Source organism: Sebastes fasciatus, chromosome 21, assembly GCF_043250625.1.
Source record: "Sebastes fasciatus isolate fSebFas1 chromosome 21, fSebFas1.pri, whole genome shotgun sequence".
Taxonomy (NCBI): Eukaryota; Metazoa; Chordata; class Actinopteri; order Perciformes; family Sebastidae; genus Sebastes; species Sebastes fasciatus.
The window spans coordinates 18,318,443-18,339,219 of NC_133815.1; the positions used below are offsets into that span (position 1 = coordinate 18,318,443).

At 40.9% G+C, this 20,777-nt stretch overlaps 1 protein-coding gene across 2 annotated transcripts in view; it reads left to right on the plus strand.

Annotated features, from left to right (window-relative positions):
* odad2 (outer dynein arm docking complex subunit 2) overlaps positions 1-20,777 on the plus strand; it is a 64,674-nt gene that overhangs the window by 27,851 nt on the left and 16,046 nt on the right. For both annotated transcript variants that reach the window (XM_074621793.1, XM_074621792.1), the window contains exons 12-18: positions 3,719-3,865; positions 4,242-4,451; positions 6,923-7,156; positions 7,618-7,728; positions 8,334-8,488; positions 19,012-19,192; positions 19,285-19,346. In XM_074621793.1, coding sequence (XP_074477894.1) covers positions 3,719-3,865; positions 4,242-4,451; positions 6,923-7,156; positions 7,618-7,728; positions 8,334-8,488; positions 19,012-19,192; positions 19,285-19,346 — 1,100 coding nt within the window. The remainder of the gene's footprint in view (positions 1-3,718; positions 3,866-4,241; positions 4,452-6,922; positions 7,157-7,617; positions 7,729-8,333; positions 8,489-19,011; positions 19,193-19,284; positions 19,347-20,777) is intronic.

The window sequence follows — 20,777 nt, forward strand, 5'->3', positions numbered from 1 at the left end:
GACTTTGGCGATCCCCTGACTTCTCCTCTTGCACAACTATGAGGCTGACGTGTGGTTCAGAGTGAAATGTCTTGACAACTATTGGATGGATTGCTGCAAAATCTGCTACAGATGTTCAAGGTCCCCAGAGGATAAATTCGAATGACTTTTGTGATCCTCTGATTTTTCCTCTAGAGCCACCATAAGGTTGGCATGTTTGGTTCAGAGTGCAATGTCTCTACAACTCAATAGTTGTAGAGACATTCTATCAAATTTGGTGTTTTGTTATTGATGAACTCTGGACTGTTTATTTTTTGTGAATATTATTGGGACTTGGCTGTAAGCAACATTTTCTTTTGTTGAGTGTGGTTTTACATTATACCTCCAATACACAGTCTCATATTGAACTGAATTTGCATTGTTGCTCTGATTATTGCTTGATAATTTGCGTGCATTCTGTCTGGTGGTGCTGATTTTAGAGAAGTAGGTTCATGACAGTGTATGGAGCACTGATTTATGTATCCATGTGGGGGATTGACCTTAAAAAAATCTCAAACATTAAATTGTTGGTCAAAACTCCGTCTGGCACCCCAAGAAAATATAGGCAATCCGCTTCACCACAAATCAATAATTTCCCCCTAATTTTCTGAAATGGCATTATATTTGGTGAAAAGCACATTATGTCTTATTTAAGACTCAAAAGTCAAAGTTTAGGACTTGAAAGTTGACGTAGGTCTTTAGCAAGACATCCATCATTCATTGTTAGCAGTAGCAAATAACTTAAACGGTGGAAGCTCACTTGGGTTTATGAAGCAGACCCGTAAAGATTTCATTTGGTTTTTAAAGGACAAAATAAAACACATCCCAGGTTATGTTTCCTAATATATTGATTAAAAGAAAATGAACTTAGTACTGGTATTACATATTGATAATTGAAATGCCAAGCCACATAGGTCATGGCATACAGTGTCTATGCAGAGTTAACATATCCCCGCCAAGGCTTTGCACAGATATAAAACCACTTTTTGAATTTCTTGTTCAGAGGTCGAATAGTGGTTGAATTGGTTCCACTTTGAGCATCTGCCCCTATCATGCTCAGAGTCAAAGATCTTTCACCATAAAAGATTGTCAGATGTTGTCAATGTTTTAAAGAATGTCGACAATACTTCAAGACCAAAGCTAACAAAAATGAAAGCACATGATCTGTTTTCTGTTCTCCCTGCTATCACTCCGAAACATAGCTTTTTTCGTTGTTTTTACAAGGTACGAACCTCGCCTGCCGAACCCTTTGAAGAGTGAGAATGGAGGAGACAAAGGAAGCCGTAGATCCACTGCTGTTAATGGGCAAATGGTTCACATTTAGGCTCGCATCATGATATGGAGAACACATGTGGCCGTTATCCTGCTGTGTCAGAGCACTGCTTTGTGAGGGAGATATGATCAAACACCGCTTTAGATTCTGGTCTATAGGTCTACGCTGATGAGCCGGCCCCTCCAACAGCTGCATGAAACAGATTACTGCTCCAGGTTTCTATATAGTGATGGGCTATTTTCTACTCATATGGGTAGCTAATAGCAAGACATGTTACATTCTTATGTTTGGATGAAATAATAGGATGTTCCTGACGTCTCAAATTGTTTGCAAAGTGTGCAACTAACAAAGGCTTACGAAGCTGGAAACGGTAGAGGCGGCCTTGAATCCACTAGATGAGAATTCTATCTGTGGTTAACCACTGCAAAAAAAAGGAGTAATATATGATTGTTCACTTGCCAGGAGATCTTGGACAGGACGTTTCAGTGTCACATATCAAAGCCATGTAAGCAGGTCTAGTATTACAGCAGCTAACTGTTGCATTTGCGTGCCACGAGCTTCTGTTTTATCCGACTAACGATTTTTTTTCCCCCCGTCTCATGATCAAAACCATTGCATGTCAACAAAGTTTGTTATGCAACTGCGTATGATACAGACTAAATATGGATGGTAATATAAAAACACCATCTCTGCCTGACTGGACTGTATTTTGACCATCTCAAAGCACCAACCCTAAGACTGGTATTTTAAGTGCCGTAATGCTGTCAACATTCATCCACAGCTAGGACATTATGTGGATTTATGCATTGTGAGGGGAATCTGGAAAAAGACAACAAGTATTTGAACACTAAATTTAGGAGAAAGAGTTAAATTGGGTCAAGTTCTGCCACTCCCACACATGTCAGGATTTGACAACACATCAACAGTTTTATATCTGTGTATTTTTTTCAGTGAACATATTGTAGTTAATGTGGGGTTAGGCAGAATGTTTTTGGCATCATTGGGCAAAAATTCCATAATAACTTTTCAGCATATTGTAATTCAAGTGTTCTGATTCAAGACTTCTGCACCTCCTCATGGCTCTGTTTTCATGCTTTAAAAAAATCTAGTACGTGACTGGAGACTTTGGCCAATCACAGGTAATTTCAGAGAGAGAGAGCATTCCTATTGGCTGTTCATTCAACGGAGGCAGCTGTCAATCACTCGCGAACTCCGGTCCGGTCAAATGGTCAAACTAAGCAGCGCTGATTAAATATGAATTAGTATTCTGTTACTTTAAAGCAGCAGTGGGTAGAAATGGAGCAAATATGATTGGAAAAAGTTATTTGTATAAAACGGTTACAATATCTTGACAGTAGTGCATGAGACAGGTAATCTGAAAAATAAAAAGAATGTTCCTCTGTCTCCTCCGTTGGCCTCCGGTGCTCCTAATGGCATCTGCAAGATTTCACAGAACAAAGGAAAACAACCAATTGGTGCTTGATATTTCCTCAACTGATCTCAACATGGCTGCCGGGTCACAAACTTTTTCATTTTACAGCTAAACAGTACACTACAAGATGTTTCTGAAAACATTTGAGGCAAGAAATAGGCATTACAGTAACAGAAAATTGTTTCATATTTGATCAGCGCTGCCTAGTTTGACCGTTTGATCGGAGTGATTGACAGCTGCTCAGAGACGGCAAGGCTCCAGCTCAGCTCTGATTGGTTGTTTTCCTCCGGTCTTTGAAATCTTGCAGATGCCATTAGGAGCACCGGAGGACACAGAAACTCATGATTTTTTTTTTCAGATTACCTGTCTCATGCACTACTGTCAGGATATAGTGACCGTTTTATACATTTTTTTTTTAAAATTTTGTATCATATTTGCTCCAATTCTACCTACTGCATTTTTAAGTGGCAATAAAACCTAATCACTCTTCCGCCCCATGTGGGTTGAGGGGCTTAGAACAAATCCCCCCCTCAAAGCACTTGTAGACTTAGTAGTGTTGTAGCTATTAAGTTGCCAATTGCTGGGGTGCTGGTCTTACATGATATGGGTCTGTATAGCAACTGTCAAAACATATGCCTGCCTTTGAAATGCTAACTCATCATTAGTTTCAGTGATAATAGTGTTCTTTTTCATCTTAGGGGCGACGTCTAATGGTTTCTGAGCTTGGCGCTGTTGTCAGAGCCCAGTGCTCTGTTAGCAAATAATTTCTTTCCATCAGTGTTTACCACCACAAAGCTAAACACTTACCAGGATGTGGTATAAACAAAGCAGCCCCAGCAGGAGTGGTCTTACGGGGGGGGAAACAACAGAGGGAGAGGGAGGGAGGTTCGCCTCCTCCTCCCTTTTCCAAATGTCTGCTTAATGTTTAATTTTCTTTCTCCCCCTCTCTTCCTTTTTGTCTTTCATTCATTCATGTTTGGCAATTATTATTTCAGGGAGGCGACCAGACGGCCACTGTGCTCACTCTGTGCGCCATGATGGACTTTAATTTGATGCAGGAGACGTGCCAACTGGCCATCCGGGATGTAGGTGGCCTTGAAGTCCTCATTAACTTGCTGGATACAGATGAAGTCAAATGCAAAGTGAGTAGCCGTGCCAAAGCTGGACCTGGATGGCCTGCAGGCATAAATAGAGCCGGCCGTATGTGCCAGCCTGTGTTTTAGTTACAGAAACACTAGTGCTGGGTAGAGAGCATGCCTTTAAAGACACAGGGTAGCAATTATTCTCCAGTGTGCCTAATGACTTGTGGGTGCTTTTTAATCCTGATTTTATTACGGCTTTTTGTCCTTTCTATTTTTAGTAGAAATGTGGGTAAATGTTTGGATACTAGATATCGCTGTTAGCACAGATGGAGGCCTCATGTTGGCATAGATGCAACAGCTTCTTGTCCATAAAATAAACCTATCATTTTTAGAATAACTTACCGAGTGTGAACGTTTATTGTGTCTGTGTTTTTAGATTGGATCTCTGAAAATCCTGAGAAAGATAAGTCACAACGTGCAAATCCGTCGAGCCATTGTTGACATGGGAGGTCTGCAGAGCATCGTGAAGATTCTGGACTCACCAGTCAAGGACCTCAAGGCCTTAGCTGCTGAGACCATCGCTAACGTGGCCAGGTTCCGCAGAGCAAGGAGAACCGTCAGGCAATATGGCGGTATCAAAAAACTGGTGAGCATAAGCACAGGAAACTTTAAATTCAGGTTAGTGTGACATAAAAAAAAATGGATTAAAAAATCTCTGTAATGCCAATGTGAGGAGCAGCAGGAGAGAAACTGCAGACCAGAACTTGATCTTTCTGTATTGGTGTTAATGAAAAAATTTTATGTCCTACCAGGGTGTTCTCACTCCCAACTTGTCAAATACGGTAGCTTGGTCTGTGGCCCTTGATGTCAAACTGTGACGCTCCACATACCCCTCTAGCATTAGTTTTGGACATAAAGGGCTGGTTCTAGTAGCCATAGTAATTATGATGCAAGTAAAGGAGGAAGTCAGTTGACGTAGTATAAAGAGTGACAGTCAGTGTAGGGAGGAATGTTGGAGAGGATGGATTGGTCAAATAAACACAGGTCTTTCACCCATAGACCGTTGTGTCCCGTGCATAGCCTGTATATAAGTGGACGTAGTCACCGTGACGTTACCCGTTGATTTATGGACTGCTGTTTTGGAGCCTCTTTGTCATTTTTGCTGTGGCCATCTTGTTTTATTTTGCAACCAGAAGTGACACGGTAAACACGGGTGGAGTTAAATACACCCGAGCGCTGAATAAGACATTTTTAGACCTTTCATGAACTGTAAACACACTGTGAAAGGGTTAAAGCTCTGAGACTAAAACACGGACAACTCCCAGACCGGTCAACGCCATGGTTGCGACCTGTCAAACACAAGGTAGCCACACCCTAAAGCATCCCTTGCTTTATGGTCTATTTGACTCTAAATGGGACCATTATTTACTAAATGAACATCATGCTGTATTGAAGAAGACTTGAAACTATCGATTGAGACCATAAACTCATGTTTACAATGTTTACTGAGGTAATAAATCAAGTGAGAAGTCGGCTCATCTTCTATACAATCAGACTTCTTTTTTGCAAACAGAAGAGTCGCCCCCTGGTGGCTATTAAAAAGAAAGCAACTTTAAGGCACTTCAGCATTGGCTTCACTTTTCAGACCTGGAGGTTGCCCACTGGTCCTGTGTGAAACCAACTTACTGTGTGTGAAACTGACTTATTTCAACTTACGTTACGTTCTTAACTTATGTAACGTTAACTTACGTCACATACGTAACATACCTAACTTACGTACGTATCTTAAGTTACATAAAAAATATACTTATTTTAACCCAAAATCTATTTTAATCTTTTCCTAAACCTAACCAAGTTGTAACGTACTTGCCTCACGTCACGTACGTAACATTCAACCAAGTGTTGAAGTCTATTGGACTACACTGCATGTTTAAAAATTAGGCTAAAGGATTATCCAGTGCTTTAAAAAAAAAAAACGCCAAGAGGTCCTGACCAAGGTTATAATAGTTTTGAATTTTGAAAGGCAATATCATTTAGCGTTGAGTTCAGTTTTGGTCGTTAATCGTTTTTATATTAGTTTCAGTTTACAAAAATACTTTTCACTGCTTATTTTCATTTTAGTTTCAGTTTTAGTTTATTATAATAACCCTCATCCTGGAGTTGGGAGTGAGAACGTGTTGGTCCTATGGTGGCAGATTTTCCATTAAAACACTTGTCTGTTTATGCCTGTGTCAGCCAGTTTGTGATTCAGTACTTTGTACTACACAGACATCTTGGAACCTTTGGAAAAACAGGACGGTGCCTTATTGCGATGTGATCCACAAATTACTATACTATTATGTTTAAAGCGTAAAAACACTTATCCAGACTTTGCCGAACTACGTTTTGATGCGCAGCAAATCAATCACCCATTCAAGCCCTGTTCGCACTGTACGTACTTGCCAGATAGTGGTTTATCCATCCTTTTTCACCCAGTCTTTGAAAACAGCAGCGTGGGTGCTGTGGTAAAACAGATAGAATGTCCCCTACATCCTCTGACCTGCATTCATGTTTGTTGACAGAGGGACCTGTGATTAAAGCCTCCATGCCTTGTATATTTTCCTCAGCCCCAAATCGGATGTTCTCATGTGCAAGTCACTCATGGAGGCAGATTAATTTCACGCTATGCTGTGAGACCACCTTTGAACTGTGCTGCGTGTAATAGCTTTGCCTGCTCTGTCTCACTGGCCAGGAACTATGGATTAGAACACTGAATGATGGCCATAAACCGTCACACTGGGCTTTTCAGGTCTAACATCAACATCTATCCTGACAGTTTTCCACTCCTAGCATCTCTGGCTTTTTCAGCCTCGCAGACCCAGTGGTAATAGAATTTTAATTACACCCTTAATCACAGCCAACAACTTGCCATTCCCATCTGGAACCATCCATTATCACTCCAATTCTGCAAGCAAACTTTTCAGAGTCCTTGAATTTATGGCAGGTTCAGTGAGTTTGTGTAAATGTGTGTGTGGCGGTTTTCTGCTTAAACACGTGTGGTCCGGCTGCTTGTTTGCACACATTGTTATGTTTGTGTTTATCCACTTGTAAGTCTGGGTCCCTTGTCTCTCTGCTCAGGTAAAGCTGCTGGACTGTGTCCCTAATTTAGCAAGCCTGACTGCAAACCAGGAGAAGGATGTGGAGGTGGCTCGCTGTGGCGCTCTGGCACTGTGGAGCTGCAGCAAGAGCACCAAGAACAAGGTGGCCATCCGTAAGGCCGGGGGTATCCCTCTGCTGGGACGCCTGCTCAAGTCTCCACACGAGAACATGCTTATTCCTGTGGTGGGCACCCTGCAGGAGTGTGCCTCAGAGGTGAGAGCGGGCACATACTATATATTGTACAATGTGGCACAAGTTTGAACTTACTTTATTACTGACTTTGAAAACTGTTTGTAAGGATTTGATTCCTCAGAAGGGGCAAATTGTCCTGGTACCACAAACAGTCACAAACAATTATAGTATAGTGCCAGCCTTATCCTAACTATCATAATGCGATTGCAGCAAGGTGTGCAGAATACCAATTACGGAGCATACACAGTAAAAGAGATGTAAAAACATGTGTTTAACATATAAAATATACAAAATTATGAAATATGGGTAGAAAATAAAGATAAATGATACTTTCCATATGAAACGATAATAAAAAAATATATATCAGAACCATAAAAAAAATATATCAGAACCATAAAATAGATAGTACCAGTACATATGTGACATAATTGTAGATTAGTCCATGTTGTTCATGTGGTCTGTTATTCCTTGTGTCACTACAGGGAAGCTACAGGATTGCCATTCAGACTGAGGGCATGATCAAGGATTTGGTGAAAAACCTAAGCAGTGACAACGATGAGCTACAAATGCATTGTGCCAGTGCAATCTTCAAGGTACGTGTTTTCCACACTTCTGCACTTGTTGTACAAGTAGTCTTTGAAAAAATTAACAGAATTGGAGAAATGTGCGGAAGCCCGGGGAGGCAAGTGAGAAAAAAAATAAATTCAGGTGATGCATTTTCTAAGTCTGATCTAAATTGTTTTCTCTCCTGAGTTTATAACTTAAAAACAGGTGAAAAAAGTTTTTGCCAGGATAATATTTCTAAGTTCCTTAATTTTTTTTTCTCCATCTGTGAGACAGGTGGGAACATTTTTTTTTTTTTGCCACGATCATTTTTGAAGTGTTTGTTGTTGTAAAACTCATTTTGGCCACAAGAGGCTGAAGTTATATAGCTGGCAAAACTTTTTTCCCCTATCTGTTTCACAGATGTTTTTTTTTTTAAGGAGCTTAGACAGATTATCCTGGCAAAACCTTTTTTTCACATGTTCTTAAGTCATAAACACAGGAGAAAAAAACAATTTAGATCAGACTTAGAAAATGGATCATCAGATATTGCCTATCAGGGCTTCCGTAGAAAGACACAGATTATAATAGTTTTTCTTACACTTTGTCTTTAGAGGACTTATCGTAGATCTTCACCCTCTCTTTTGCTTTGCAGTGTGCAGAGGACAAACAAACCCGCGACCTGGTGCACACGTACAAAGGTCTTCAGCCGCTGGTTTCACTGTTGAGCAAGGCGAACAACAAGCAGCTCCTGGCCGCTGCCACCGGAGCCATCTGGAAGTGTTCCATCAGTATGGAGAATGTGGCTAAGTATGCTCTCACCTTATTGCCTCTCATTAACACGCACATTAATGCACACACTTAACATACCAGAGATACAGAAAACGCATTGTTGCCATATCTTTTGGGATGTATGGCTATGTGTTTGCAATTAGTTGTAACAGATTAGTATGACTTTAATAAATCAATCATTGTCCAGAGGAATAACAATCTAATGAGCCTCAGTGTAAAAGGAGGTTAATAATAATTAGGCATTTCACCCACATGTGCCCAGAACTTCTGGAAAATATGTTTCCTTAGATGATGTGGTTAACAGCAGCCTTTCAGTATGTGAAAACAGAACACCAATAAGGGGTTCAACCGACTTGCGTGCATTATGCCATCAGCACATATGTTACTTTTATGGGGGGCTCTTATTCATTCATGACCTGCTGTGTCACTTTTTCCACTCATACTGTATGCTATTGTCATATCGCCCTTTCCTTCACCATTGTTTCTGGTCAACGTGATTACTTGCGTAGTTTTTGTACGGGTTCTATTAGCTCTGATCTTTTATGTGAATGTTTGCTGCTAGAATTCAGTCTTTTCCACCGTTAGCAACGCCTCAAGTCAATGTGGTGATTTTATAGACTTCAGTCCGAGGCCTGTTAGTATTGAACCAAACGTAGGCATACTGAACGAATCAGCCTTGAGCTGGTGATTTTCTAATGTCAGAAGACGCAGGCTGACAGAGCCTTTAATCATTTGTCATGTAAGGCAGAGGTTTATTTAAGTGTCATTTAGCCTGGTTCCTTAAGCGGTGACATTTCTGGAATGGTTTTTGACTTGTACTTTAGTGTCAGATGATTTTTAAGTCAGTAATTTTCCCCTCTAAAATAAATAATGCCCGGAGACCGTGCCCTGGCAGCCCTGTGCATTTCCACTAGTGCTCCCGTGAAAGAATGATTTAACTGTATTTATTTTCTTATTCAGCGTGAGGCCGGGGACATAATATATAACCCACATGCAGTAATTTAATACCTCGGTAACATATTAATCAATTCAAAATCTATTCTGTCCGATGTAGCCAAGAAACTGATAAGACAATGTCTTTGAATCATTTTTATGATAAAGATTGTTTTTGAAGTTTAAGGTTTTTCTCTGAGGTGAGATCATGTGAAAATGCTTTTCTTCTGACTCACAAATGCCGTATAGTTCAAATCGTAGTGGAATTCTAAAAATAACAAAAAAAAAGGAGCAGTAGCACTCACAAGGATCTTTCGTCACTTCATATATCACAACTGACAGAATGATATCCTACATTTAAAGTCTAAGTTAAGTCCTTCCAACTGGATCTGAGTGTCTGCTGCCACATCGAGTTAAGAGAGGATTCCTTTACAGGAGCAGAAGCACGACAATAACATTCCTTTACAGCAACATGGATCGGATCAGATCACTATCTATCTATTTAACCCACGTCATCAAAGAAAATCATTTGGGGGGGGATTTCATTTATTTGAAGGTATAATATGTAACTTTTCCGCATTAAAATATCTAAAAACGACTAGATTATATATTTTCTTGAGTTGTTGTATACTTACGTCATCCCAAATGTTTCAAACAATTTTCAAACCTTGAGAAATCCATCATTTTAATCAAGGTAACGGTACGGTTCATTTGGTCGCTTGTCAGTGCCGTCATATCCCCTTTGCGCACGCGTCAGTGTTGTGGTTGTCTGCCAGAAGCTGTCATCTGTCATTCGGGCTCATTTTTAAAGCTAGAGTGAAGATACTGGCAATAAATGAAACTACAAAAACCTAAGGAATCCATTGGTACCAACAATGTCATAGTAGCTTGTCGAGAAGGATGTTGAATAACGCTCAAAACTTGTGCTAAATTTTGGCGAGGAAAAACTGTCATGGCCATTTTCAAAGGGATCCCTTGACCTCTGACCTCCAGATATGTGAATGAAAATGGGTTCTATGGGTACCCACGAGTCTCCCCTTTACAGACATGCCCACTTTATGATAATCACATGCAGTTTGAGACAAGTCATAGTCAAGCAGCACACTGACACCCTGACAGCTGTTGTTGCCTGTTTGGCTTGAGTTTGCCATGTTATGATTTGAGCAGATTTTTTTATGCTAAATGCAGTGTCTGCCATCTGAATGTATTAAATACTTGACAAATCTCCCCTTAAGGCACATTTTCAACAGCTAACAAATGTATGATTAATTTGCAATTAATCATGATTAATCATGGACAATCATGCGATTAATCACGATTAAATATTTTAATCGATTGACAGCCCTAATAATATTAATAAGTATGTTTTCTTTAGTGTATACGAATTGTCATGTTTTCGTTACCTTAGAATGAGCCGTTAATATCTAGATAGGGAGCGGGTCCTCTTCACAGAGCCGGCCACCATGTTTCTACGGTAGCCCAGAATGGGCAAACCAATCACTGGCTCTAGATAGGGCCATTTGCATTTTCACGTTTTCGCATCGGCCACCGTTGTTTTCCTACATGCTTGGCACACGGGAGAAGTTTCAGTTGGTTGCAAATTGCAACTTCACCGCTAGATGCCGCGAGATCATACACACTGCACCTTTAAGTCATCAGAGAAAAAAGCTGAGCAAACGTTGGCGGTGGCTCAGGTCACAGCGCCCTCTGGGACATCCTATGTCCACTGAACTCCGCCGGAGACACACTGATTTTTAATTTCAAACTGCTTTATTCAGTGTTTTTATTAGTTTTAATCCCAGGGTCCATTTGTTTCTGAGAAGAGGAAACCTCTGCGGATATTTTGAGAAATGACAATAATTCCCATGATCCCACGCAGCACATTCTCATCCAACTTGTCACAAACAGCCCCTTTGTCACAACTCCTTGGCGTCACTTTAGGATTAGGCAACAAAACCACTATATATGTATATGTATCAAACGCTGACGGGCCGTGGACAAAGCCTCTGTATTTGACGTCCTGGGAGTGAGAGCAGGCTGTCCTGCGTTACTTCACAAATGACTATTATCGTTTAAAGATGAAAGATAGTGGCATGGCTTTTACTCTAAAGACAGACAGTTCTGCTTTCATGGTACAAAATCAAGCATTTTAATAGTTATTTAACATAATTGTTCTTAAAAAACAAAATCAAAAGATTGGGAACCCTATTGACTGTAGCTGGGCGTGATGGTACAACAAGTTAAGTACACTGGCTATGAGTAATGTGGCAGTTTAATACACTTACTGCCAGTACAGGCTCCCTGCCATACGTAATTACTTGTCACACTGTTGCTATGTAAAATACTTATACTCCTACTGATAATAACAATAATAGAAATAATTATAATGATGCCATTAATCACATGTAAACCGCATTTAGTGACACTTCATTTACAAACACTACAAAACACTTTGGTTGCCCTCTCTCTAAATTTAACATGTCAAAGAGAGAGTGCCATAATATGAATAGAGTTTCTTTCCCGTGTGTGTTATGTTTTATTTTGTTTGGGACGACGTGGGCAGTTGGGTGTGAGTGAAGGTGGCCACCTCCTCAGGAGGAAACCAGCATGATGCATAGCAAATGCTTTTAATGCACACTTGAATGTGTAAGTGGATGTGTTTTTTCATACTCTCTCAGGCTTATTTGAATCACTTAAAATGTCTAGGTCAGGCAAGAGCTTGGAATGAAGTGACCGAGTCATTACTGTCAAAAAGGAAAGGCTGCTAATGGTAACTGGGTTTCAGGGGCATGCGCTCATTTCAGAATCAATCATAGGCTGAGTGGTGTACTGAAATGAAAATCATTTTGGAATATATTTTGCTACAGCAAAGGCAGAGAGTGGATTTTTTTTTCATTAAGTACATGGTCAAATGAAACAGACCTTGTGAGCCCATTGTAAAAAACATTTTCTTTTATGCGATTAATGATTTGCGTGGTCTGGACAGTATAGAAGTCCGGGGACCTCCACTCAAGACAAGTAGCGGCATGTGTTAGCCATTTTCCTGATTAATGATGCATCAAAATGAGAGATGATTGATGCCCCGAAATATAATTACATTCATAACTTAAGTGTGTTTGTTTAAAGACCACATAAGCAGCATGTTTTTAGTAGGACTACTGGAGGGCTATACCTGGGCCAAGCTTATATGTACCATGAAAATGCCTTTGTAAAAGCCCTGCTTGGAAACAGTATTTTGTGCAGATTAATGGACGCATCAATATGTGGTCCCTTGAGCCTGTATACTGAGGTGTTATGGACACACAAAAATGCTGTAAAAAAAGCCTGAACAAAAGAGTGAGGGAATAAGTTTTGCAATGGAAAGTCACGACTGCCAAGTCTCAGGCTGTATTTGCCAGCGCAGTAATGTTCGGGGTCAAGATTGTGGGGTTCGCTTCCAATTACTGACTACCCCAGCATCTTACCTCTGTTCCAGCCCTATGATGAGCACACCATAATTGTCCTTCCAAATGATACCTCTCCTTACCTCACTAAAGTGCTGTGCTCAACCCAAGTTATTCACTGCTCTGCTGTTTCCTGTCAAATGAAATGGATCAATCTGTCTGTTCAATTTCAGGTTGAACGAGCGACTATCTCTCTATTCAAGGTCACTGCTAGGCATGTCTGGGTCCCTGAAATGTCTTACACCGGCCGCTCTCGCCTCAGTCGGTATCATACATACATTACATTAGGGCTCTCAATCGATTAAAGTATTTAATCGTGATTGTTCACAAGATTGTTCGCGATTAATTACACAATTTTTTATCCGTTCAAAATGTACCTTAAAGGGAGATTTGTCAAGTGTTTAATGCTCTTATCAACATGGGAGTGGGCAAATATGCTTTATGCAAATGTATGTATATATATATATATATATATATATATATATATATATATATATATATATATATATATATATATATATATATATACATACATATATAATGATTTTATTTTTGTCAACAATCAAAATGAAAAGACTCAGACCAGCATTGCATTGCTCTTAACCAGCATTGCTTATGTAGCCAAAGTCTGATATCTTATTCCTCTGTTCCACTCCCTATGCAGCGTTTTTTTGCTCTTTACACCTCCTGGTTCACGATTCCGTGGATTAACTACAAATTGATTTTGTGGGATGTATATGAATTACAGTGCCTTACTTTTCATAGGTATAGCTATGAACGGTGTAGTTACACGGTCTACCTGTATCCTTTAGAATTGATTTCAAAGTTATTTTACTTGTTTATCAAGCTTTAAATGACCTTGCTACTCCCTAGATCAGAGACCTTCTTTCATTTCATGTTCCAACCACATCACTATGGTCCTCCACAACTTTCAAGTACTGGTGAGAGTGCTTTCTGTTTTTACAGTATGCCTCTAAACTATGGAACACACTGCCTCTTGATATTAGCTCTCTCAGTATTTTTAAGAGGAAATTAAACACCTTTCTTTTTAATCTGTCTTTTAATTTAGAGTAATGTTATAGCCTTAGTTTTTAATTTTCAATTATTTTTTTTAATATAATTTTCTATCCCTAGTATTTATTTTATTTTATTGATTTTTTAAGTTGTTTTAATTTCAGTATTTGAAGCACTTAGGGCTGCATGTTTGTATAAAAGGTGCTCTATAAATACAGGTAAGTTGAGTTCAGAGCCCACACCCTAGTAATATTCAGTAGGCTAGCCTGTTCAACATTTTGAGAAACATTTATTCGCTTTCTTGCCAAGAATTAGATGAGATTTCATTCGATACCCATCATGTGAATGGAAGCTATGTGTGCCCCATTGGCTAGCTAGTTGCCGCCGCATTGCACAGCGCTCATACAGCGTTTACTGCTGATAACGCTGTTCCCCAACCCACGCGCTGTGGGAGTGCATTGCTGTGGAAGAGTAACCGGTTCCCCCCTAGGTTAAGTGTTAACTCAAGCAATTCCGGCTGTATGGGTTTTAGCTGCTGCGGTAGTGGGCCAATCACACGTCGCAATAAAGCGAAGAATGCTGATTGGCTGCAAGCAAAACAGTCATTTTTTTCTAGATCTGGGCACAAAAAGGATTGATTGCAGGTATCATTTGACTGGAAAAGTTTTGTTACTACTTGGTAATGGGTTGTTATGTATGATTGGTCAACCGAACCAAACTCTTCGAACTCCACTCCAGCTCTGCTCTAACTAGCTTTGTTTGAGGGCATGCCAAACTAGCTCCTTGGCAGGTATTATGCAAATATGTTACTTGGTTCAATCAAATCGGCCTGGACTTTGGGCTTTGTAACTTTGCAGACCTTTTACATCCACAAAAAACGATATAACACACTAAAGGAAAGGGAAAAAGCACAAAGCATAATAGGTCCTCTTTAAAACACTAGTTAGTATAAAAGGCAGCATTTAAGCTTTCAGCACTTCGTTGACAGGGACTAGTGTAGAAGAATGAGAAAAGGAAACGGCAGACAATCAATCATCATATCTGCTGCACAGAAGCCCCGCTGTGGTTCCTGTGTCTTCTGACAGGCTTCAATAAGCTGTGTGGAGCCCAGTGTTTGCAGTAGAAGCCGCTCCAGGCAGCATTGTGTAATGCTACTCTTGCCATCACGTAATTACTTCGGCTGGGATTTGGCTTCACAAAAATAGGCGCGGCCTACTGTTCATTTATCAAAAGTTGTGACCGTGATTACAAGATAATTTTACTGTAGTCAACTGCAGATGACACTTCAGTGAAATTCATAAAGCAAAACAATGGTTTTCCTGTGCCATCACTGAAGTGTTAACTTTGGCAGCTCCTCTGTTCATTAGCAGTGTTTTCACTTGCAAGAATAGGCTGTGTGTCGTGGACCCTGACCAGAAACCAAATGACCTTGGCCCTCTACAATAGCTTACGGAAGCCATGATGCCAGCAACCGTAACTGTGAATAAAAACATTCGTAGAACTTAACTGTACATCAGAGGTTTGTTGAGGTTTTTTGCAACCGCACTATATCCCTTTTAAATGTTTACTGTAGTTTACCACTCTATAGCATTGGCAAACAAGGAAAAATCACAAGCAAAAGAGGGAGGGAAAGTTTCCAAGCCACAGCAAAGCTTTGGTTATGCAAAGCACGTACAAGGGACAACAGTGAGCAGCCGTGGGAAAAGTGCCTGAACTGCTGGGTTACAGTAAGAGATCTGTGCCCATGTGGCTGAGGGCACGGTAGCTGCCTGCTACTTGTCACTTAGATAACTAATAGCATTTTTAGCCACAGCAGCGGTGTGGCTCTAGTGTGGTCAGTCCACCACTTTGCGTCTAGACGGAAATATCTCAACAATTATTGTATGGATTGCCATAGAACTTTTGTAGTCATTTGTGGTCCCCAGAGGATGACTCATAATGACTTTGATGATCTCCTGACTTTTCATCTAGCACCATGTTCAAAGTTTTTTTACTAAAATTGGTACAGACATACATGGTTCCTGGGTGATGTATCCTAAAAAATGTGGCCATCCCTTGACTTTTCGTATAGCGCAACCGTGAGGTTGACATTTGTGGTTTTGAGTGAGTTATTGTTGGATTGCCATGAAATTTGGTACATGCATTTATTTCCCCCTCAGGATGAATTGCATTAAGCTTTAACTTCTTCATTATCAGGTCAAATCTTTAATTTGGTTTATGACCAACACCAGGAAAGCCATCAGCCTCTGCTGTACTGTGTGTTTAGTGCTAATTAGCAAATGCTAGCACGCTAACACACTAAATTAAGTTGGTGAACATGGTAACCATTCAGCCCAGTTGCACAAAAAAGCATGTGAATGACGTAGAATAAAAAGTGAGAAAAACTGCTTATGGTAGGTCTAACAAACACAGGACTTTCAACCAGGAGGCCGGTGTTCGAGACCGGTGTTTTACTTAGTTTACATACTTATTTTAAGGCCAACCATGACATTTTTCCTAAACCTAACAAAGTGGTTTTATTGCCCCCTGTTGGCACTGGGGCATACCTCCATACACATGTGTAATATTCGAGGCAAAATGTGGCACACACACTATCCTTTGGTGGACAGGTGGGTCTATTACACACTTGCACTGGCATTATTTCGGCAAAGAGTATCAAAGCAAAGAGACGATTTTGGGCTGAAATTGCCAATTTTTTTTGCTCCCTTTTTCAGGAACGGCATGATCACATTCACACAGTCACACAGTCTGATCTGCTGGCCACTGCAGTGATTGGTGTTAAGGGCCCACCTCAGTGGTGGTAATGATGGAGGGGCTTTTTCACTTTCCCCACCCAGATTTATCCTGCCAGTCACAAGCTTGCATCTTTAACCTTTAGGCCACCACTGCCCATGAGTCCACAGTCATGAATGTATACCATAGGACAATTATTATTTATTTTTTTTAGGTAAATCAACTTCTCAGTACGAACACTTAAATAGCCCCCATATAAATCATTATGTCCCAAAAGTTGTAAAATTAACTAAAATGAATCCTTGGCATAATGAACGTGCATCAGACCCATGGGACTGCACCGCCCTGCACGCTCATATGACATATCGGGTTCTGCCAGCTTCCTGTTAGCTGTATGCGACTATAATAATGGATATATTGGCTGTAATTCATCACTTTAATTATCTTATAATACAACCATAGGCTGTATGCTGTAAGCCTGTACCGTGGTGGATGTATTAACGTCTCTGTTCCCAAACAACCGGCTATCGGCCACCAGCTAGTAGGTAGGTAGGTAGGTAGGTAGGTAGGTACTTTATTAATCCCCGAGGGGAAATTTCAGAGTTACAGCAGCAAAAGATAGAACAAGCACACAACAAGATTAAGAATAGAATAAGAATAAATAAGATAAAAAATAGGCATTAGCAATAAATACTCCTAAAAGCTGTTTAGCAAGTGCCAGTACTAATGTCCAATTGTGATGCATGTCTGACTGCACTGCTGGATGGATGAGTGACAGTGTGTAAGTGTGTGTGTGTGTGTGTGTGTGTGTGTGTGTGTGTGTGTGTGTGTGTGTATGAGAGAGGGGGTGGGAGGGTGTTATTTAGTTAGTCCAGAGATGAGTTGTACAGTCTGATGGCAGTGATGACCTTCTGTGCTGCTCCGTGGTACACCGAGGTAGGAGAAGTCTTCTGCTGAATGTGCTCCTCTGTCTGGCCAAAGTGTGGTGAAGTGGGTGGGTGGTGTTGTCCATAATTGCCAGCAGTTTAGCCAGCACTCTCCTCTCAGCCACCGTACCCACTGGATCCAGGCTGACTCCAAGGACAGACCCCGCCTTCCTTAACAGCTTGTCTATCCTGCCGGCATCTGTGGCTTTAATGCCGCTGTCCCAGCAGACAACAGCAAAGAAGAGGGCACTTCCCACCACTGACTGATGGAACACACTCAGCATTCATTGTCCTGCATACACCGAAGGACCTGATCCTCCTAAGGAAGTGGAGTCGGCTCTGGCCCTTCTTGTATATAGCCTCAGTGTTCACACTCCAGTCCAACTTGCTGTCCAGGTGCACTCCCAGGTACTCATAGGACTGCACCAGTTCCACCTTCCCCCCTCCCCCTCCGTCCTCCGTCCTCCGATGGAAACAGGGGTGATTGGTGTTTTAGTCCTCCTAAAATCCACCATCATCTCCTTTGTTTTTACCACATTTAGCTGCATTTGGTTTTGGTTGCACCACACCACAAAGTCACTGATTAGTCCTCTGTACTCTTCCTCCTGTCCCCCCGCCCCCCTCCTAACACATCCGACAATTGCAGAGTCATCCGCAAATTTCTGTAGGTGGCATGACTCTTGAGTTGTATCTAAAGTCGGATGTGCAGTGAGTGAGTGAACAAGAAGGGAGCCAGTACAGTCCCTTGGGGGGCCTCTGTATTACTGACCACCGTATCTGACACACAGCCCTGCAGCCTCACATACTGTGGTCTGCCAGTCAGGTAATCAGTAACCCAGGTGCTGCAACAGGCTGCCGCTCTCACAGCTCCATGACAACACAATGAACACTAGTAGTGCTAGTAGCATGACATCAACAGAATTTAATGTAGTTGTAGGCTATTTACGAACAAGCAGGGCAAAAGCACAGGACACAACCTCTTATAAATCCATGGTCTGAGGTCTATTGGACATCTATTTTGGAGATCCTTGACATGAAAAAGTTTAAGATTACTCTCAAAATCTGTGTGCTGGATTTTTCTAACTTCCATTTAATGTCCATCGCTCACTTTATGCTCCTCTGGGAAGCAGCTGGGCAAAAAAGTTTAATTAATAAATAAGTAAGTAAGTAAACAATAATAGTATGCATATTTATAATATTTTCATTGTTCAACACAGGCAATTTCAGTAGAGACATAAAAATGATGACAATAGAATTAAAATAATTTTGTTTTACTTTTGTACGAGACATTGTAGGCGGACGTTTTACTTTTACCTTTTTTTAGCATGCTGATGCTAGCATTTAGCCCAAAGCACTGCTGTGCCTATAGCACTGCTATAGACTCTTTGTCTTCTTTCTTTTTTCTTCATTAATCTCTATGTAATAATTATAACAAAACAATTTGAAGCGATCAGTCAATATGACGCCTGCCCCTCTTCTCCACCCTTGAAAGGTTTCAGGAGTACAAAGCCCTGGAGACCCTGGTTGGCCTGCTGACCGATCAGCCTGAAGAAGTTCTGGTAAATGTAGTGGGAGCCCTGGGAGAATTTGCCCAGATACCCGATAACAAGGCCACCATCCGCAAGTGTGGAGGCATCAAGTCGCTCGTTAACCTGCTCACTGGAACAAACCAGGCATGTGGAATTTTCTCTCATCTCATGTTTAAACCATGCTCCTACAGTATGTTCATTCATGCATTTACTTTTTATTTGTGTCATTTCACCAGGCGCTGCTTGTGAATGTAACCAAGGCAGTTGGTGCGTGTGCTACAGACATGGACAACATGGCGTAAGTCTCTGTCTCTTCCAGGACATCCAGCCAGCTAACATGGTCTTTGACATTTAAAGTACAGTTTACACAAGGCACACGGTGTCCCGTGTGAGGTGTCTCTTAAAACGCCATTAGTGGCTAGCTCACCGTGAATTACCTCCAAACACATATTCTTGGCCGTGTATTTATGTCATGTGTTTTGACAAGGGAATGACACCAATTCCACGATCCAAACGCTGTATCATTAACCTGTCACGGGTTGATGCTTAAAGAAATCTATGTTCTTTTAATTTGTAATTACGCAGGTACTTTTCTCTTTCATCCCCGGCTTAATGACAGATTTTAAAAGCTTTGTTTATTGTACCTGCTGTGTTAAATATGGTTGCGGTGTAATTCCCAGTGCATTACTTTAGCTTTGTGGTCACCGTCAGGGCTTGAGCCGGTCAGGCGAACATACCTAAAGCCCTGCCCTGTCCAAGACTGCATGGCTGTGAAAAACGCAGTGAACCACAGTCCAGAGCAGCCTTTGTTCTGTGTTAACCTCACCCTCAATATTGCAGAACACTGTGGAGCTTCCATCTGTGTTTCATTGCTTTTACAAGGCTGTTATGGACTACAGGATCCTTCTTAATTAGCACTGGACACAAATACAACTTAATGTCTGAGTTTGCATTGTTAGTTAGCTGTTAATGCTACCATATGAGCCTATTACATTTGTTTGGAGGAAAAACCCGAGGGGTTCAATAAAAAGTGAAGCGTGTCAAAATAAAGCCGCTAAATGTGGTAAACTTCACACAAGAGGAGAAGTGTTTTACGTCGATTCATCATGTTCTCCATGTTTTCTCACGTTATGTATATTTAGGCCAGACCGTGCCATTTTTCAGCCTTCACACTCGGCTGTAAACAGAAAGTTCTTATTTCAACGGCCGCTTGTATGTCGTGTATGTCTTGCGGCGATGGCTTATTTTGAGACATGTATGTGTACAGTAGTTTGCTGAGCAATTAACATAACTCACATTTGACTGTTTCCTGCTCCAACCCAACACTGTTTTTTCAGATGATTAGATGGTATTTGGCTTGCTAACAAATATGATGATGATTTATGCATGATACCACACAGTTAGCTACAACAGTCTTGTCAAGCAGCAGTAGGTAGAATTGAAGAAAATGTGATTAAAAAAAAGTTATTTTTATAAAATGGTCACTATATCCTGACAGTAGTGCATGAGATAGGTAATGTGGAAAAAAGAATCATGTGTCTCTGTGTTCTCCGGTGTCCTCCAGTGCTCCTTATGACATCTGCAAGGTTTCACAGAGCGGAGGAAAACAACCAATCAGAGCCGAGCTGGAGTCTTGCCTTCTCTGAGCAGCTGTCAATCACTCACAAACTTCGATCAACCGGTCAAACTAGGCAGCGCTGATCAAATATGAATCAATATTCTGTTACTG